General features: G+C 42.2%; 2 protein-coding genes across 3 annotated transcripts; one reads left to right on the top strand and one right to left on the bottom strand.

The window, feature by feature from the left end:
* The first annotated feature begins 484 nt into the window (after window positions 1–484).
* ptpn21 (protein tyrosine phosphatase non-receptor type 21) lies at window positions 485–16,740 on the top strand. Of its 2 annotated transcripts, XM_069662053.1 has the most exons (20): window positions 485–652; window positions 2,010–2,308; window positions 4,991–5,160; window positions 5,404–5,501; window positions 6,668–6,735; window positions 6,844–6,914; window positions 7,073–7,160; window positions 7,365–7,453; window positions 7,863–7,950; window positions 8,175–8,254; window positions 8,376–8,483; window positions 9,211–9,271; window positions 9,424–9,505; window positions 9,802–11,324; window positions 11,847–11,987; window positions 12,956–13,174; window positions 14,106–14,234; window positions 14,329–14,563; window positions 14,692–14,852; window positions 14,934–16,740. In XM_069662053.1, exons 2-20 carry the CDS (start codon window positions 2,129–2,131, stop codon window positions 15,060–15,062), a joined length of 3,720 nt encoding a protein of 1,239 aa, XP_069518154.1. In that variant the 5' UTR covers window positions 485–652; window positions 2,010–2,128; the 3' UTR covers window positions 15,063–16,740. The 2 variants fall into 2 exon arrangements, with proteins under 2 accessions (XP_069518154.1, XP_069518155.1); XM_069662054.1 differs by lacking the exon at window positions 8,376–8,483.
* A 60-nt stretch (window positions 16,741–16,800) lies between these two features.
* On the bottom strand, window positions 16,801–20,397 carry fam98b (family with sequence similarity 98 member B). The gene is made up of 8 exons (XM_069661911.1): window positions 20,233–20,397; window positions 19,857–20,005; window positions 19,631–19,759; window positions 19,361–19,536; window positions 18,826–18,906; window positions 18,611–18,727; window positions 18,210–18,377; window positions 16,801–18,118 (listed from the first exon to the last, which is right to left on the bottom strand). Exons 1-8 carry the CDS (start codon window positions 20,268–20,270, stop codon window positions 17,843–17,845), a joined length of 1,134 nt encoding a protein of 377 aa, XP_069518012.1. The 5' UTR covers window positions 20,271–20,397; the 3' UTR covers window positions 16,801–17,842.
* Window positions 20,398–20,803: the final 406 nt, after the last annotated feature.

The following is a 20,803-nucleotide window of genomic DNA, read 5'->3' as shown; positions in this document are numbered from 1 at the left end:
AGCAGCAGAACTTGTGCAGATATTGTTACTACATTTATTGACTTTGGCCATCTAAAAGTTGCAGGGGAAAAAACTTTAATAATAACACAGCATTCTGTTTAGGCGGTTACAGCTGTCAGCCGATGTAAAAAGGTAAACAGACAGGTCAGCGGCCAGCAGCTCCAGGCAGCTGTTCCATTTCTGGCATTTTCACTGCTCGGCATTCCAGCTGTCTGATGTCATGAGCTCTGAAAACCTCCATGTATTCCTCCGCCACGGAGGGACTACAATGCTTTTTTGAAGAGTATGCTAAAGAAAGTACGGCAAACCATATATTTTGCATTAATTTATTAGACCGACGGGATGAATTTCGATGTAATTTGATGATTCATTCATTGCTGAAGCAGAGTTGTTAGAGTTATAGAACCGCGGATGTAGACACTTGTTGCTCCTCCAATCCCAGGAAGCGAAACACGCTTGGAACTGAAGTGAACTGTCGGACCAAGAGGCATGGAGTGCTACGTTAGTTTGGATCCAAAAAACAAACTACAGACAAATTAGCAGTCTTTATTCCCGATAAACATCTAAAAATTGGTTATCCCTTGACCTTGCTGGCGGAATCCATGTGGAGCGAAACCTAGCTGGACTACTGAATTGCAGCCGGTGGCTAACGGTAATGTTAATGTTTTGCCCAAAATATTTACCGGCGACGTCAGCTTCCCGAGGGTGTCGTCTATTTGCTGGAACATAAGTTAGCATGCTAGCCTTTGAGCTAATTAACGTCAGTTGTAGTTAGCGAATAATGTTAAAGGGGATATTTGAACTACCAATAAAAAGAAAGCAGTTACTCAAGTAACTGTCAAACATTTTGACCCAACTTCTTTAACCATAGTTCTTAAGTAAGTCAAGTTATATGGTTGATAATTCGTAATAAAATGGATGGATTGATGACGTGAAAACCAGTAGGGATTTTGCAGTGCACTTGTCACTTTTTGGATCGGACTATTCACCGGAAAGGGATTAATCCACAAGCTTGGAAAAATGGCTACAAGGAAATGTTATGATGGACAGCCTTTATTACACAAGTCAGGTAGTTTACTCCAAATAGGCGTGTGTTTATGTGTTATAAACCATCATACTTGAACTTTAAACAAAATGCCGCATTTAAATGGATTATTTCATGATAAATCTTGTTTTACACTGGAGTGCAATCTGTTTTAAGGTGACAGACCAGGTATCAGACTTTAATATAGGCAAAGGTATTATAGAATTCTTGAATAACGTGTGTGATCATTGTATTTATACTCTGTTTTGCATCCCCCTTTAGCCATTGTTAAGTGTTGTAGTATGTTGTTGATGCTGCATTTAAGTGGATTACTTTATGATACATCTTGTATTCTGGGGTGCAATCTGTTTTAAGGTGACAGACCAGGTATGAGACTTTGATATTGTCAAATCTAGGGATGGGACAAAATATCGATTTCGCAATTGCCTATATTGTCCTCCCGACTGGTAGATGGACTGTACTCATAAAGCACTGTTCTTATCTTCCAACCACTCAAAGCTGCTTTTACACTACATGTCACATTCACCCATTCACACACTCATTCACACACTGATGGCAAAGGCCTAAGTGCCAATCTTTAATCAGATCTATGTACATTCATACCCGATGGTTATGCCACTGGGAGCAATTTGGGGTTCAGTGTCTTGCCCAAGGACACTTCGACATGGGACTGTTACAGTCAGGGATTGAACCACCAACCTTCCGATTGAGAGATGACTGACTCATTCGCTGTGTCATGATATTATTGTTATCGTGGGCCACGTATCACGTATCGTATGGTATCCTGAGTTACCCTGCGATTCCCACCCCTAGTCAAAATTCAAAAGTATAATAGAATTCTTTTAGAATGTGTGTGATCAGTGTATTTTTCTCTCTTTGCATCCCTCTGTAGCTTTTGTTGTGTGTTGTAGCATGTTGTTGATTTTTGTTGTTGTTTTTTTTGTGTGTCCCGTCTATTTTTTAGATCTGTCTGTTGATGATGAACCTCCTGACTTGGAGCATTCACACTACTTTTGAGGGGACAGCGAGGAGGATAAGTTCTCTGGACTAAGTGAAGACCTTCCTCCAGAAGTAGTGTGAAACATGCCCTTGCCATTTGGCTTGAAACTCAAAAGGACTCGAAGGTATACAGTTTCAAGCAAGAGCTGTCTTGTCACTCGGATTCAGCTGCTCAATGGAGAGTTTGTTGAGTTTACGCTTTCAGTGGAGAGCACCGGGCAGGAATGTTTGGAGGCAGTTGCTCAGAGACTCGAGTTAAGAGAGGTATGTATGTCTTTTCGCGCGATACAAATGCTGATTGTTCTCTCTAATATACCTGTTTGAGACTCTCAACATCAGCAAGAAAGTGTTTGTGTTCAGCTGACCTCTGGGGACATTGGGCCTCATTCACTTATATCTGCGCAGAAATGTTCTTACTCTCCGCAAAAAATAAGTACTTGCGCAAAATCACCGTCGGATTTATGACACCTGCGTACCGGCCAATTTTGTTCTCACCACCGTGCGTATGTTAGTAAATCAGAACCATTCTAAATTGACAGGCGTGTGTCCGCTATCTGCAATCAGCATACTGCCACGCCTCTATTTCTCTATATAAGGACATCTGTTTGGTGCCGCATGAAGATAGCGGTGTTAGGGAGAAGCTGAAAGAACGTGAAAGATGGCCTCTAAAGGAAAAAAGAAAAATTTCACATCAGCAGAAATAGAAACAATTATAACAAAAGTGTTACATTTCAATATGAACATTTTCATATGGTCTACTCTGTTGTAAACTTAATAAACTAACTCAACTGCTATAATTGAAGATTTTAATTATATGACAATAAATTATGAGGATGACACGGCATATACGTTTGGTCCATACATTAGTAAATTCAATTATTGTCTATTAAAGCCTTTTTTTCAATAAATGAAGTTTTAATATATCAGCATTTAGTTCAAAGGGTGTGTGTTAACATTTCCTAGGACATTTCTTTCATCATTTGTGCGTACGCATGGTCTGAGGGAGTTCTACATTTGAGTATGAAGAAATTTAGGTAAGAACAAATTGATGAATCCAAGATTTGTGCGTCAAACGTGCGTACACACAGTTCAAGCACAGATTCTTGCGTACGTACTGTTCGTAAATGAGGCCCATTGTTATTTGGAAATGTAAGCAGGACTACAGAAACTACACATGTATGTATTTACACCAGTAACAGGCTCATTACACAGATTAGCAAACACAATTTTGTGTGTTGATTTTCATTTGAACTTGCCAGCTCTCACAAAATGCTATTTTAAAAAACAGAAGTTGTGAGTCAGGATTGAATAATGCACCGTCTGTAGTGTCATGTCTGCATTTGGTCACTATAGTCACACAGTGACAACACCTGTTAATCATCAACTGAAAGAGATGTAAGCCTGAATGCTGTGCTGTCATCCCCAGTTGCACCTCAATCCAACAGTAGAGACTGCTGAGTGTGCAGGCGATCTGGCATAGGAACTTGCACTATGTGACAGCGTCTGTTATTTCGCTGCATTATGTAGCACAGCTTTATTTGTCATTGGTATGGCTCGCAGCGCAAGTGCAAATGACAGGCCTCCACCCTTATTCAGAGTTTTTCTAGTGTGCAGCGAGTGATCGAATATTGTTTGTTTTTGCTTTCAATAATGTTGTTTGTATAATTATTTAGGTCACAGATGTCCCTCCTTGACTCACATGTTTTGCAGCACATTTCAGTGTCACATGAAGCACTGCTCACTGCATTATTGTGCCACATGAGTCCTTCATAAGTCCTGTGTTTGAAAATGTATGTTAATTAACCCTTAGTTAGTTAACTATAATGAGGGGCAAACAAATTAGATGCCTGTGTCTTATTTTTCTCTGCTTCAATAAATGGAATATTAATTGATATTAATTTTGACCTCCCACGATTAAATAATTTATTGATGGCGATATTGACGTTTAAAATGTGTGCTTCGCCCGTATAGAACTGGCAGTTTAGAGTGGAAGTGGAGATCGGTGTTTCGGTTCAACGAGTGACCATGTTAAGTTGGGACTTTCAGCCCAATGCGTCTGTGGTTGTCGTAGTTACAGCACGGGAAACGGGACGGGGATACCTCTTTAGTGCTTTTCATTACAGGCACAAAATATACTCATCTGTTTTGTCTTTGAAGTACTGTGTGTGCGAATGTGTCATGTAGGCTACTAACGCTTTGAACGCTGCTAGTTGTTACACTAAAACAGGAAGAGAGCAAGTCACTCGTTTAACCGAAACACGGGTACCCCGAATCGACTTGTCATCGGTTGTTTGGAGGTATTTCGGGTTTGGGGCGAGTGATGCACACAATTGAACTGATAGTATTGCTTGCTTTGTTGATTTAAATGTGAAAGTACCTAAAAAAAAGTTGACCCTAAAATTAATAAATAATCGGGATCTCAATCTTGATCAAAATAATCGGGATTATCATTTTGGCCACAATCATGCAGCCCTGCTTCAGGTCATGATTAGTTCACTAAAAGAAAAACATCTGCTCATAGTCACTAACGATCTTGTGTAACACTGCTATGTTGGAAAGTCATTTTGAACTTGTGATTTGACAGAGGCTGCAAATCACAATAGATCTCTTTCAGCTACAATGTGTGTTAATCGTGAGATATTCAGACAGTCACAAGGCTGAACAGGGAGTTCCCTCAGCACCAGAGAAGTTTGCAACCTAAAGGTCTTCATGTGTTTTAAATATCATGTGGCTGATTCAGGGACGGCCTGCAGATTTATTCATGTAAAATACATGACTAAACATCAGGAATGTTTGATACTCAAATCAAGCATAATATGTCTTTGAAGTATAAAGGTGAATATAAGTTTTGGTAAATATGCAGTTTACTACTAAATTGTGGTGCATTTGTCTTATAATTTCCTTAAACAAAGAGTAATGCATGTGCTTGATGTCTTGTCTTGTCAGATAACGTACTTCAGCCTGTGGTACTTCAACAAGCAGAACCAGCAGAGATGGATCGACTTGGAGAAGCCGCTGAAAAAGCAGCTGGACAAGTATGGGCTGGAGCCCACCGTTTACTTTGGAGTCGTGTTTTACATACCCAGTGTCACCCAGCTGCAACAGGAGATCACAAGGTGAGGTTCCAACAGAGACATGAGGTGTCTTGTCTAAGTCCATTAAGTGTTTGGTTTTTTCAGATGGCAGTTTTTAGTGATCATTTAGTGAGGTCTTACTTTTTTGAATATGTCACAAGTTATTTTTATAATGATGTATTTGTGAGTTGCCCCATCAGCTGCTTCTGCAGGCCTGAGCAAAGTATTTTGTTGTTGGCTGCTTGTCTATTCTCCAATTTTAAGTAACCTTTTCCTTCTCCACAGATATCAGTACTACCTCCAGCTAAAGAAGGATGTTCTGGACGGCAGGATCTCATGCTCACTAGAACAAGCTGTTCGGTTAGCTAGCCTGGCAGTGCAAGGTAATGCGAATGTTTCACACTAGCCATGTAACAGAAACTTAAGTTGGACAAACCCGGTGTTTCTTACTTTAAATCTTGTTGGTCCCATGTAGAGTATTTGCTGCTGCAGTTAGAGATAAACATAAACAATGTCAGACAAGAGCTAACATCTAAAGAAACATGCTGTAAAAAAAACAAGCATAATCTTCTGTGATTGCTGGTCAGGAGGCTTGTGCCAGTTCATTAAGGTTTTCTGCAAGTTTGCAAGGGTTAGGGTGTTTGTAATCTGCTATAAGCCTATTGCTTCTTACACAGTTGTTAATTCTGGTGTCTTCTCAAAGCACAGCCCAAGAAAAAAGGACCTAAGCATGAATTATCGTGAGCCACATTATGTTGTTTTTTGTTGCAGCCTTGTTTTAAGTATCAGCTGACCACACTGTGTCAGGATCGTTGTGATATAGAGCACTGAAGCCCCTTTAAACCTAAACCAGCATATTACTTGTGTCACCGATGTGTGTTTGTGTGTGAATGTGAAGTCCACTTGTATCAGCTATAGCCCTGACATGTCCTCTAACTCTTGCCCAGCCAGAAGAATCTCAAACACTGTTGGCAAAGTTATATCAGGCTGCGCAACTTACTGGCTTGGGTGTTAGCATAGCTGAGCTGCTGAGATCACTTACTGCTGCAGCCATGTTCAAATGACTGACCAGGATGCAATATGCGTCTCAAAGAAACACCTTCAACCCTCTTCTTGTTCCTGTAGTGAGGGCAGAAGTTGTCATGCAGATTTGGCATTTGTGCTGTAAATAAATGTCCCGTTTTGTCTCCCTGGCTACGATATTTAAGTGAAGGGCAGTTGCAGCTTCTGAGCAGTGCTGATGCCTGGGATACCCCACATTGTTGTAAGAGTTGCCAGCGGGCAGACTGCAGCTGGTACCAGTTTTGGACCTCAACGTTGTCAGACACTGAAGCAATTCCTTTTCATAACAAACGGCCCCTCCTCTCCTAAAATTAGTCTTTCTGCTGCTTCACTGCTGCTTTTTGAAAGTCATTACACCATTCTGCAATTCTTGGATGTCTACTTTGCCCTTAAGCATACATGGACATGTAACAGAGACAGAGAGCAGTGTTATTCAGAGCATGCCTTTCTTTGTTTTCTCATGCCGCGTCTTTTTTAATGTCCACAGCTGACTTTGGAGACTTTAACCGATATGATTCCCAGGAGTTCCTCCAGAAGTTTGTCTTGTTTCCTATTGTAAGCATTTTATTTTCTATTCCTGAGATGATAAATGTGCCGCTACAATTTGTTAACTTCTGTCTGAAACCAGAAGTGTAGCACTCCTGACCCTGTTTAATTTTGCAGGACTGGATCCAGGATGAGCGAGTGCTGGAGGAGGCCACTCAGAAAGTGGCTCTTCTTTATCAGACCTTCAGGTGAGCAATTGTTTTGACCAACAGCCTGCCTTTTCTCTGTGTGGATCAACAAACCGCAGTACATATTGCAAAATGCAGCTCCTTTGCATCTATTTGGGCAATATGTATTGTCTGGATAATTAGGGTTTGACAGTTTTTTTTGTGTGTGTCTTTTTCAGAGGCTTATCAGCCCCGGAGGCAGAGATGTTGTACATGCAGGAGGTGGAGAAAATGGAAGGCTACGGACAGGAAAGCTATCAAGCCAAGGTAGATTAACTAGAGCCAAGATGGATTGTGATTTCCAGCAACCCATATGTCCACAAAGCGTGACATTGGCTCTCTAGAATCTGTAGGCAACATATTATTGCTACTACTGCACAGCTTCTTGAAAGAACTGCTGGGTAACCAGTGGTGTTTATTCTTTCCCCTAAAAGACTCCTCTGATTATCTTCCCTCGTTTCATGTAAATAGGACAGCACAGGCACAGATGTTACCCTTGGATCCTGCCTGGATGGCATCTTTGTGAAGCATAAAAATGGCAGGCCTCTTCTGTTATTTAGGTAAGTCTCCAAACAAAGAACGTCTGTTTTACTGTCCCAGCAAATACGTAAGAGTCCTGAGTTTTGTGGCACAGCTCAGTTATTAAGTGAGGTTGTCTCTTGTAATGTTCCTGAATGCTATTTAAACATGAATGTGGCCTTAAAGGAAATGAGTCAACATGACTGTGATAGCTGAAAAGAACTGTGGGCGTCTTATCTGTCAGTCTAACAATCTTGATCTCAGCTGAACTGCACCTCTCTCCATCCTATTATAAGCACCCACAAGTGTATGGTATTTTATTATGCATTGTTAACGCACTGCCACAGCCCCTTTAAAAAAAAATGCTGTGAGGTTTTGTGACCACCATGACATCATGTCTTTTTTCCCCCCTTTTTTCTTTTGGCCACTGCGCTTAAATTGGCTGTGTAGGTGGAATGAAATTAACAACATGAGTCACAACAGGTCCTTCTTTGCGCTGGAGCTCACCAACAGAGAGGAGAGTGTTCAGTTTCAGACTGTAAGTCTCTTCCACCCTTTCCCCTGGGACATTTCACTCTCTTATTGAATTTTGTAAATTGCCTTCATTGTGGAGCATACCATCACCTAGTCTAAACAATGTACCTATGATTGTGTGTGTGGATGGGACATTAAGTCACATACTATTAGCTGAAACTCGATGTAGAAGTAAACGCCACCTCTTGCCACACCATCTAATGTATTTTCTCTCCTCTCTTTGTGTAGGAAGACATGGAAACCTCCAAATATGTGTGCCGGATGTGTCTGGCCAGACTCAAGTTTTATAAGATTAACAAGAGTAGCCTGTAAGTGTGCTTTTTAACACGTCTAGCCTAGTTCCTGTCTCTTTGTTCTTTGTCATCTCATGCATGCGTCTCCTCTTTGGTAGAGCCTCACTTCCATCCTCCTCTCCTCCTCTCTCTTCAGAGAGGAGTGTGACCCCCTGCCTTCTGAGGGCTCCCAGAAGTCCCTTCTCACTCTATCCTTTCCTCGCTTTCCAATGCTCTTACGTCCCTCTCTGCCTTCTAATAAGGGGTGAGCAACACTTGTCGGCCACCACCTGCATCATGCCCACCAAGCAGGTGCCAACACTGAGCTCGGGCTTGGAGTCATTTAGCGTCAAGTGATTTTTATTCCTTGCAAGTATAAGGATTTATATATTAGGTTTATTATTTATTTTGGTGTGTGATTGGACCAGAGGAAGACAAGCCCCTGTTTTTCATGGAGTTAATAATCCATTAAATTCAATTAAACATTATAAAACAATTAGGGATTTTATTCTCAGCACTATTTTGTTCTACTACTTTTATTCAGTATTTGTTATTGTTCTGTATCTTTGTTAAGTCTTGGCCATAGTCGGCCTATCCCTAGGACTGGATATCAAACCTCAGCGCTGACTGAAATGGGTCCATAATTCAAGCATCGTATGTTAGCACTGATCGCTGCTCAGATACTTTTGTTCCTTTTCTTTGATCAAATGTTTCCAGATCTAAATTAACTAAGTTAAAGCTGTATTACATTTAGGCTGAGTTTCTGTTCATCTAACAGCAAGTTTGTGGTATTCTGTTTAATGCTAGTCAAACATAATAGAGTGTTGTATGACATAATGGAGAAGATTAGAGTAAATATAGTAAGTTTAATGGACTTGGTCTGCACCTTGCTGTGTGGGTTTCCTCAAACTTTAACGACAAATTAAGCTGTTGGAAAAAAAGATTATGATTAGTACTTTTGAGTTCGGTCATCTTTTTTGTTTTCCCACCAGCCAAAGCCAGCCCACAGTTGTCAACCCAGTCAGACGGAGATCCTCCACAAGAATATCTCTGGTAATGTCTTTGCTAAATTATTTCCTGCTCCCATCGCAGCACATAATATGTATTAAAACGTAGCCGCACAGTTCTATTTAATTCTTTGCTCTTGGGGCGGCATTTAGATCACATGAGCCGTAACTGAACGTCTCTCTCTCGTTGATTTACAGCCAAAGCCTCAGGGCTACATGATGCCTCCTCCGCAAATGCACTACAATGGCCATTTCACAGAGCCTTACACGTCATCACAAGGTAAGTTTAAAAAAAGTGGTTCCCAAACTCTTGTCAGTAAGGTACGCCATTTAAAAAATGTAGTTTGACCAGTGCTAAATCTTTTTGGTTGAGAAAAAAAAGGCTTTGTTTTTCACTTGTCCCTCCATTGCTGCTACGTTTCAGCCACAGGTCCATTATCTTGATTTGTTTCGGTCAACCAATACTGAAACTGGCAAACAAACATAAACAACATAGCAGACAGATAGCAGTTTTGTAACATTTGCAACACTTAACACCCTACACACCCTAAAACTAATGAGTTTGCTCTCTCACAGACAACCTGTACATGAACAATCAGAATGGCTATTACTACCACTCCCAGACCAGCCTGGACTGCTCTCCTCTGGAATACAGCAGCGGAGGACGTTTGCGTAACGGCAGCGTGTACAGCGCCCACAGCACCAGCTCTCTAACCAATCCCCAGCACTACCTCCAGCCCTCACCCATGTCCTCCAACCCCTCCATCACCAGCGACATCACCAGGCCGGACTACGTCCCCTCGCACCGCCACAGCGCTCTCATCCCACCTTCCTACCGCGCCACTCCTGATTATGAGACGGTGATGCGTCAGAAGACCCGCGGAGCAGGAGGAGGGATGCTTTTGTCTCAGGAGCACCGGCAGAGCCACTCAATGAGGAACCTGAACATTGGGAACTCGTATGCCTACAGCAGACCGGACCCTCTGGTTTACAGCCAGCCAGAGATCAGAGGGGAGCATGGGGGAGCAGCACAACACCACCACTATCCCTTCCAACTGGGCTCCAGCTTCCACAGCCCCTCTCCATACCCCTACCCGACTGAGAGGAGGCCTGTGGTGGGGGCGGTGAGTGTCCCGGAGCTCACTAATGTCCAGTTACAGCAGGCACAGGAGTATCCAGCCCCTAACATCATGAGAACACAAGTGTACCGACCACCGCCACCGTACCCATACGCCCATCCCCGGCCCGCTAACAGCACCCCTGACCTGTCCCGTCACCTGTACGTCAGCAGCAGCAACCCAGACCTGATCATCACAAGGCGTGTCCACCACTCAGTCCAGACTTTCCAGGAAGACAGCCTGCCTGTCGCCCACTCTTTACAAGAAGTGTCAGAGCCTCTCTTCAGCGGACCTCCGCACAGACACCCATACCACGCCCAGAAGCGTAACTCCATTGAGATTGCCGGATTAGCTCACAGTCTCGAGGGGATGAGGGTCAAAGAGAGGACTGTATCTTCCTCTGCAGCTGAAACTTCCACGCCCCCTCCTGTCATGCGTGGAGGCCGCTCTCAGGGCTCTCAGCTCAACGTGTTTCTGGAACGTACTAAGACAGAGGACAGAGGGGACATCAAGGAGGATGTACAGTACGGACACAAAAAGTCCCTTTCAGATGCCACCATGCTGGTTCACAGCAGCGGCGAAGAAGAGGAGTTTGAGGAGGACAGCGGACGCCACACTCCACTTTCTCAGGATGCGGCACCTCTTCCCGAGCAGCCGCCACAAACGCATCACAGCTTGACGTCTCTCTCTTCTCTGACGACTCAGCAACAGACTCCTATCGAACCGCCTCCCGCGTATCCCATAGGCTCCACCCTTGACCCCTCCATAACCAGCTCCATGTCCTACAAGGTTCACCCCTTGATCCAGGAGGACGAGCCTCTGTACCTGCTGTCGGATTTAAGACAGCCCAGGATAATGCCCTCGGTCTCTGAGGGAGACCTGAGTGGGCAGAACAAGCAGAAGAGTAAGAAAGACTTCAAGAAGAGGCCTGTGTCTGACGTGCCTTCTGGGAAGAAAATGGTGGAGGGTTTGCCTCCTCCGGTGAGTCCTCTTCTTGATCTCCTCCTAAGTTTAGAGTCGTACAGTTAATCTTTTTTAACCCAACCTACATCCACTGATATAGCCATATAGTTGTTCATATTATTAGCATAGTGATGTAGTTAATCAACAGTGTGAAATTGAGAAATCGAAATATATACCATAAATGTTTTAAGCATGTTTAGCTTTACATTGCTCTGTAGGTGGACTCTAATACCAAGAGTCTTGTCCTGCGTCCTTAAGTAGTAGACTGTAAACACTTTCTTTTTCAATTTCATAACATGTCTAAACCTCATGTCAAGATCACATGAGTATGACGACACCTGCAGACAGTCTCAGTTTGACACATATTGAAAAAATGTAGTCGGACGTCCTTCGCAAAACCGGACAGGCGACATTCTCCCACACAGCAGCCAATGAGGCTGCGCTGTCCCTCCCCTCCTGTGTACCTACTATCTCCCTGTGAGGCTCGCACACAATCACACTGACTTTTTCTTCTCTGTCTCAACTCCGTTGTCATACCAGGGCATGAAGAAAGGAGGTAGGTCAGAGGTGAAGAAGATGGGCCCTCTGAAAGTGGCCCACCTCAATGGGCTGTCAGTGTCCAGGCAGCCGCTGCACGACGAGATCAAGGATGAGCCTGAACGAGCCTCTAATGATGAGAGGGTAGGCCACGAAAGAGTTTTTGACTTTGTCAGAAGTTTTAAAAATTGTTTTGTAAAGCTAAAACAAATGTAAAGGTTAATTTAGGCTTAATTTAAGAGTTTGTTACACATTTCTTATGTATTGTTAATGATATGTCTTGAAGAAACCTTACTTTAGATAGTATAAAGGCTCATTACCAGAAGCAGCTGGTTCCCTTTATATTAGTAACCTCCTGGTAGATGAGGCTTTGTAATGAAAACTACATGAGGAACAAAGTCTCTGTCAGCATATAGTTAATGCGTAGCTCGACTGTTCAGCCTTGTTAATGTTGATGCTTGCTATGTCGACAGTGCGGGTAAATTCCAGACACTTTTTCATTTGCTTTCTAGCTCAGCAAGTTGTCACCGTCTGTGACATAAACACTAAGGCTGTCAAGACATTGACTTGACGTTGGTTCTTACAGTACAAACTTAAAAGGGTTCACTTCTACACACGTTTGCATGCTTCTTCATTTGTTGTGCACATCGATCTATTCATCGCACTCAAATTGTCACTACTGCAAATACAGTTTTGGATAAGTCATCTCACTTCTGTGTTTTATGTAGTAACACTCCTGTGATTGTTTTATGGTTATTTCAAGGAGGAGATCATTTAGACGGATTTTATGTAAGCTGTTATGTCAGGCTTTCAGAATATGGTGCATCGTTCTGCGACGCACTCCATTCACCACAGTTTACAGTAAACTTTGTCCTCATGCTGCAAGCAACACTACCTCTACAGAAACAGAAACTTAAGCACAAATACACTGATGACTGTGCATCACTCCCTTGTAGTAATCAATAAAAATATTGAACATGTAATTTTCACCTGTAAACAATCAGAATATTTTTAGTCATTTGTATGTGTCTGAATTTAAACATCTACGAGTCAGGGTTGCTATAATACTGACAGTGATGTACTTACTGTTTGCCTCTTTTTGTGTGTGTTAGTGTAAAGCTCTGGAGCAGCACATGGAGAGGGGAGAGCTGTTGAAAGAGTACGAGAGCATCCCGAAGCGACGTCCATCGGGGGAATGCACCATCGCCATGCAGCCAGAGAGCAGCGACAAGAACCGCTTCCAAGACGTCATGCCTTACGACGACACCCGAGTGGAGCTGGTTCCCACTAAGGAGAACAACACAGGATACATCAACGCATCACATGTCAGAGTAAGTCGGAGAGATAATTAATTACAATGACAGTGGTTATGAGTTCATAATCATTAAAGCTAAAAGGGCTATTTTTCTCTTGTGAACTGTTAGTTAAACACACTGACATGCTGCTTTAAAGGGGACATATCTTTTGAATGGATATTCTCATATTTTCATGGGTTTCACATTTTTTTGTGTTTATTGTTCACAGTGAAAAAGTGAGAACTGCATAATTTTGTGTTTTTCCAGAATAACATTTTTTAAAAGGTCGCCTCTGAAATGTGCCGTTCAGAACAGCTGCTGGTTCCTACATAGAACCTTGCTTTTGCTGAAATCAACCAATCATCATTCACCGTCATTCATCTCAGGCTGCCTTCTTGCTCTAGCTTGTAGTCAAGTAGTCGTCAAGATTTCAACTTATCATTCCGATACCTCCGGTCAATTCTGGCTCGTTCATATAAGGCCAAATAACGATCCTAGAGCGGCCATGTTTTCTACGACTTTGGGGTGACAGTGCAGTGTAGTGCAGCAGTCACTCCAAATACTGTCAGCCAATCGTGGCTAAGGTCTAACCTTTGAATGGCAAAACACCTTGTTGGTTTCAGGAGGAAGGAGAGGCTCTGAAAAATTATTAAATTAAAATATGCATACAATTTTTAGAACGAAACAAAGTTTATCAACGTGACTCACGAAACACGTTGTTAGCTAAAATTTGTCCCCTGTAAGGAAGGGAATTGTGTATGCAGAAATGTTTTAAAACTCTTCTTTTTAAATTTACATTAACAAACCAAGCCGTATTTAAGAGCACTTACAATGCAGCCAGATATACATACATGCAGATAGTATGAGTTAAATTTTAGATACTTGACTGAACTGTTCCCACAATGCATTTAAAGCTGTGCATAAGAGCTAGTAGTGTCTGTTCTTAATCCTCTCCATGTCTCATTAGATAACAGTCAGTGGACAGGAGTGGAGCTATATTGCCACGCAGGGTCCCCTCTCAAACACCTGTCAGGACTTCTGGCAGATGGTGTGGGAACAGGGTGTCTCTATCATCGCCATGGTAACTGCCGAGGAGGTGCGTTGTCGTTTCATATTTATAACTCTACGATTTTATCATTACTCATCACTGCCCGTACTGACCCGTTTTATATGTCACGCGCTTCCCCCAGGAGAGCGGCCGAGAAAAGAGCCACAGGTATTGGCCCCGACTCGGCTCGCGTCACAACACGGTGACATACGGCCGCTTCAAGATCACGACGCGGTTCCGCACAGAGTCCGGCTGCTACGCCACAACGGGGCTGAAGATCAAACACCTCCTGACGGGCCAAGAGAGGACCGTCTGGCACCTGCAGTACACAGACTGGCCTGACCACGGCTGTCCTGAGGACTTCAAAGGCTTCCTCAGTGAGTGGGATCAGAGCCCTTATACTTTTATGCTCTTCATTTTAAGTCTCTTAAACTCTGTGCCAAATCTTCTGTAATCATTTATCGTGGACCTAATTGAATCTAAAGTGAGTGTTGTGTTTTTCCAGCCTACCTGGAGGAGATCCAGTCTGTGAGGAGACACACAAACAGCATCAGTGACCCAAAGAACACCAACCTACCTGTGCTGGTGCACTGCAGTGCTGGAGTGGGACGGACCGGAGTGGTCATCCTGTCTGAGATCATGATCGCCTGTCTGGAGCACAATGAGGTAACTTCTCTAAAAATAAGACCTGTGTATACAGCAGATTTTTCCTGTTTTCTTCTCACACTAAACGTCCGTCTGTTTCAGGCGCTGGATGTCCCAAAATTCCTGTTGAAGCTGCGCGCTCAGAGGATGATGATGGTTCAGACTTTGTCTCAGTACACCTTCATCTACAAGGTCCTCATCGAATACCTCCGCAACTCCAGGCTCATATAAACATCATGTGTGCTGCAGGTTCATGCCGAGCCGCACTGCGACGATGCAGCTGAATGAACCTGTCGGATGCAGCGGTCAGTATTTGACGGTATCAAACCTGGAAAGGCTGAAGGAATGATTGTGGATATTTAAGAATGAAGTGATACTACATGAAGGAGCTAAACAGTATTATATATATTATTTTTTACATACATTATTGCTTGAAAAAGCTCAGCACTTTGACAGTACTTTGCTGTACATAATGAACCAATGTTAAGCTGCGTTAAAAAGAATCTTATTGTATTTTCAATTGATGAAGGTTGCTTTTAAGTAAATATTGGATTGCTGTTTGACAACTTCTGGTTCTGATTATATAGAAGGAATGCGGGCTTAGATTGTCTCATGAAGGTTACAGGAAGGAGGTGATTAATCGTGTGGTACAGATGGGGTGTGTCTGCATTTAACTTAATAAGCTTAATGCTATCATACACCCTGTGATAAGGCTGTCCTCAAAGGTGTGAGATTATTGATGAATCGTGTAAAACACTGGATTGATGGGAAGTAGGAATGAACAGTGAAGGATGAAGGAATAATTATTGAAGGACATTGAAGGTTTTTAGGTTGCGAGTTAAACTGGAAAAGTTATTTTATACCCATTTTTTTCATCACTTTGTTTTTATCATGAAGTCCGTATAATTTAAAATATTTCGTCAAGACAAAGTGCCTGAGTATCTGCATTGTAAAGTGTATTTTTGCATCAAATGAAGGATTTTTTTTCTCATTCAGTGTCACGTTTTGCTTGTTTGATTGCAGTGATTTGTGTTTATAAAAAGCCAATCAATATATTTGAGACCAATCCCTGCATAAAGGATTGCAAACAGAAGTGATGATAATTCTCCGGTTTCATTTAGACTTAAAGTTGTGACAGTTTTATTGTGTACATAATTGAACAAGGCCGTTTGACAGTATTGATATTTAACAGTGCTGGCTGTGGTGCTCAGTGTTGGTGTGAAGCAGAGCGCGAGGGACAGACCATCTCTAGTTACAGTGTTCTGCCGGCTTCCAAATGTTACAAACGGCCTCCTGACTTTTTTTCTGAACGCCTCCACAATCATGTTTGACTGGAGCTCGGCACAGTACGTGCCCGCTTCCTGTTCCTGCTGCAGCTCTGGGTTATATAAAGAGCTCTCTTAGTACGTGTGCCTGTGCAGAAACGATGCTTACTGGCATGAAAAGTTTACATGAAGTCTAATATCTTTATATAATCAAATCAAAGAGCCAACTTAATTTATAATGTGGCCAAAGTGAAGTGATTGTTTATCCCTCATTTGTCTTACCCTGTTTCTTTTTGTGTCACACACACGGGCAGCGATCCGAAATAACTGGAGGAAAAAAGCATCTGAACTGATGTAAAGATGTTTTAACTGGATCGTTGGTTTTATTCGCTTCAGCTGTTGTGTTTTTGGTTTGAATACTGATTGAGTCTTATTGTAGAGAGTGAAAAGAGGGATTTTTGTGGCCAAGGTGCAACCGTTTGTCCCTGTACAGGTATGTTGTTCATAATGTAAACAGTGTAAAATTCTGCTTTTATGAATATTGGTTGTTGTACAAACTCTGTATAAACTGTATCTATTGAACAAACGATTGTTTGCCATTGGAAAAAAAACAAGTGTACAAAATCTCAGCCAAGAATAAATGATTGGAAATAACTGATTTCTTCTTTTTCATTCAGTTAGATCACCTTCTTTTCCCATTTGTGTCCATTGTGCCACCTTGTGGTTGGATTTAGTCAGTGTCCCTGGTGTCACTATATCTGTGTATGACTTAAATGCAACAGGAGTAATTATTGGAAGACACCTTTATTAAATAATTTAAGAGGTGAAAACGATCAGTCATGACAGCTGGTACAGAGTCTTTAAGATGTTGCAGGAGCTGAAGTATTCAAATGTAAAGCTCAACTGAAAAAAGTCTTTAACCTGTGACAGGGAAGCAAAGGACGCATGCGAGGATCACAAGGTGGAACAACGTAGAAGTTGAACGTCCCTGGATTTTCGTCTTATGTTCTTACAGTATCTTCAGTTTGTTCTCCAACAGGTTGCTGCGGTTTCAGTCTTCAGGATGCACAGTAACACAAGTTTACATAAGGCAACACTGTTTAGGGTAATGAGCTTTTATTCCATGCTTGTGTAGTGTCATGGTGCCTCTTTTTCCAGAGTCCAGTTAGCCTGCGCATTTGGACAAGATTGTAGCTCCAGACTACATACCTATAGCATACGGCTTAGGGCTGCATAATTCTTAAAAATATTAAGGAAACTGCAATATGGCCAAGTGCTATAAGAAAATCACTGATGCTGCAGTTTTTATGTTAAAGGTGTCCTATGTGGCAAAACAGCATTCTAGTGAGGTACGGTGGAGATGCAGACACCCTGGCCTACAAATGTTGCTTTCATGATTAAAGAAATCATCAGGGCCCAAAAGGTCACATTATCATGATTATAACACTTTCATCGAAATTCAAAATAATGTTATTTCAGTATCCATACCAACTATTTTAACATTTCTACATCACCTCACTTTTACAGTGTGAACAAACAACCTCCTTAGGTGTTTCATACAAAAAGAAAACGCTGGTGAGGATATTAAAAAAGCTAAATTAAAAACTAACACAAAAAAAGGAAGATTTTTCAATACTGTTACATAAAAGTGTTTCTGCCTCCATAGAAAACACAATGCAGTTCATATGAAACAGCACATCAGGAACACTTTAAATAAGTCCCAACACAACTGCACATCAGTGGAAATTAATACTGGTACCGTCCTCTCTTTCCTCCATGTCCTCCATAGTTTCCGTGTCCTCCATGTCCACCATAGCCTCCATGTCCACTGTGTCCTCCTTGGTTCCATCTACCACCTCCTCCTCCTCCTCCTCCCCAACCTCCTCCTCCTCCACCTCTTCCTCCGCCACGGCCTCCCCAGCCACCGCCATCTTGTCTTTTTTGCCAGGGCGGCATCTCTGGGGGCGGGGCATGTATCTCCGACGGACGTCCTCCGCGGTCCGGGACTCTCCCCATCAGGATCTATTGGAGAAGAGAGAGGAGACGAGAAAATGATGTCAGAAACACACTAACGATTGAAGACTTATGGACAGAGAAAAGAAACATTCTGCACCTTGTTGACAGCACAGGTCGTGTTCTCCCTGCTGGAGCCGCTGCTGGTCTTCACCACGTTGCAGATGTCTTCTCTGGCAGCCAGCAGCTCGGCCATGTCCACGCTGGACTGTGGCCTCAGAGAGTGTCTCTTAGGCTGGTAGGCCTTCGCCATGGCGTCCACCTTTACCTGAAAAACCACAGAAACATATAGTATGAGAAAATGTGCTTTTCAAGCAAAGATGTAAAATGTGGCTGTTTTGCTCCATCATTGCTCAATCAAAGCTTTTAGCATCAGTAATAATCATGCCGTCAATCATTAGTCATAGCATGTTCTCTTGACGTGTTTAGATCCTTCCAGTAATGGAGAAGGAGGTTAAAAACTACAATTATTATTGATGTGAGATTATTATATGAACGTGCCTTTGCTCTGTCCGACCACCCAAACGACTGAACTGTGACGTCCAGCCGTTTGATCAACATCCTGCGGCGACACTCGTACTCTGAGCACAGAACCGTGTTTATGTTTTGCAGCTTCTCCTGCAGAGATAAAGAGAGCCACAATGTGTTAAATTCAAATATACTTCAGTAACTAATAAACAGATTATGTGAATTATTTTAGATGTTTATCTACTCACCCATAGTTCAGTTGACAGTGAATTCTTTAGCACCGGATTTCCAACGGAGCTGTCTGGAAGATCCTTGAGTAGCTGATCAACCTACATTGACACACATTGTTTAATGCAAAGTTTAATGCGGCTAAAGATTATATTCAAGGATGTTTATTTACAGATTTGAACATGCAATGTACCTACTGCACTAAATCATTTTATAATTAAGATGTCAATTATCATTATTTCACTTTAAACACATTTTTGAACAACCATCAAACTTAAGGGGAACGGTGCAAAAATAATGCGGCTGCCATATCTGAAATAGCACAATATGTCACACCAACAGCTTCAGTTCAGTGTATGCCAACATGTTAAAGAGTACTGGCAATTAAATTAAACTAAGTGCTTAAAAAGTAGCTAGTCAATTTTGTAACCCAACAGGAATCCAATGCAAATAGGGGTAGCCATGTTTTTGCCATACAATGTTTTTATCCTCCGTTGTCACCTGACAGCATGACAACAAATACAATGTTGGTGTCCCAGCATTAAAGAGTCCCACCTTGTCTTGGACTTGAGATAAAACTCCCCCTGCGTCCTGTCCTCTGGGCTCTGGTAGGTCCAGCGTTTCGCATATTGCCAGGAGCTCACGACAAACTGGATTCTCTTCTTGTTGTTTATCCGAGACTCCTCTGCTCCTCATAATCTGAGCTGCCTGGAGCTCAGAGCTAAGGAACACTTCAGAAGAGGCAAACATCCTATTTTTTAATTACTTTAATAACCAAATAGAGTGCAATTATGATTTAAGTAATGCGCATGAGTGATTACATACAGACAAACTTGAGATGATCTTTTGTGTTTAAAACACTGCCCTTGAGGATCCCTGAAACAACGTCTTCATGAGGGCAGTGCAGCTCCTTCAGCAAACCACTCATCTCCACCTGAAGACTGTCCATGTCGTCTAGATGGAGGACATAAAGAAAGAACAGGTTCAATAGGAGGGAAGACGTAAGTGACAGTTTAATGATCAGAATCGGGTTTGGTTGGATGTGGCTAACCTGGACCGGAAGTAATGCTCTCCTCCAGATCACACAGCGGTTTTAACAGAGATGCCAGCCACCTGCACAGGTCCACATACTCAGTGGAGGACAGGCCTTCTTCTGCGGCTCTGAGCAGCGCCTTTTCCTCCAGCAGGGGGCCGCCATAGCTGGATCCGTTAACGTCGTAGAGAGTCAAATTAGCATCGACACACAGAAATAAAACGTTTTTTCACCCAGATATTAAACGCCCAGCTCTTGTATCCACTATACCTTTTAAAACACAAAGACTAGGGACATGACGGTGATTGTAAAGCTATTATCCATAGAAGCCCTTTGGGAAGCTAAACAACAACTGCAACAAGCTAACAGTAATGTTAACAGTAAAATAGCTTACCCAAGCTGCTCCAGCGAGTCCAAAATGTCACACTCCATTGTTGCAACTGCGACCTTTTAACGCGTGTTAGTTTACTTTAAGCATGATAACGTAAAATGGTACAACAACGTAATAAATTCATCCCTGCGTCCATTCATTTTTGCGGCGCTAACATGTTGCACGCCTCCTTGCTGTTCCGGTTACGTAAGTGAACCGGAGAGAAATGTGGTAGCAATACGTAGTTCCGCTGTAATGGTTCCGCTCAACTACTCGTTATATAGAAGATACACCATAGTAGAAAACTGCCGAATTTGACATAAATTTGAGCAGTTAAGTATTTATCAACATGGTATTTATTTTTTAAAAGAATAATTGGTATGAGGAGTTGCTGAGTGTATCTCTAAATTCGTGCACACTTATTTAAAAGTTGGGAACATTTCCAAAAATGTTTCATCTTTATTGCATGGATTTTAAGACATTTTGACACAATCGACATTTCACAATTCTCTCTCATGGTGAAATGTAAATTAATAATCAGCAAATTATTTAGTTAAATGTTGAATATGAGCTAGTGGATACAAGCATGAAGTCA

Source organism: Semicossyphus pulcher, unplaced genomic scaffold (genome assembly GCF_022749685.1).
Source record: "Semicossyphus pulcher isolate SPU_LCO1_2020_fin unplaced genomic scaffold, fSemPul1.0.p SCAF_14, whole genome shotgun sequence".
Classification (NCBI taxonomy): Eukaryota; Metazoa; Chordata; class Actinopteri; order Labriformes; family Labridae; genus Semicossyphus; species Semicossyphus pulcher.
Note: the sequence above shows the minus strand (reverse complement) of the source record. Positions and strands in the feature narration are given on the sequence as shown.

What these genes read in the sequence shown, in the direction of transcription:
- ptpn21 (XM_069662053.1), top strand. Translation starts at nt 2,129, where the DNA reads ATGCCCTTGCCATTTGGCTTGAAACTCAAAAGGACTCGAAGGTATACA. An exon ending in CTGCAACAGGAGATCACAAG is followed by an intron (nt 5,161 to 5,403) that starts GTGAGGTTCCAA and finishes CCTTCTCCACAG; the next exon opens with ATATCAGTACTACCTCCAGC. An exon ending in AGGCCTCTTCTGTTATTTAG is followed by an intron (nt 7,454 to 7,862) that starts GTAAGTCTCCAA and finishes TTGGCTGTGTAG; the next exon opens with GTGGAATGAAATTAACAACA.
- fam98b (XM_069661911.1), bottom strand. Translation starts at nt 20,270, where the DNA reads ATGGAGTGTGACATTTTGGACTCGCTGGAGCAGCTTGG. An exon ending in GAGCATTACTTCCGGTCCAG is followed by an intron (nt 19,760 to 19,856) that starts GTTAGCCACATC and finishes TCCTCCATCTAG; the next exon opens with ACGACATGGACAGTCTTCAG. An exon ending in CACTGTCAACTGAACTATGG is followed by an intron (nt 18,728 to 18,825) that starts GTGAGTAGATAA and finishes TTATCTCTGCAG; the next exon opens with GAGAAGCTGCAAAACATAAA.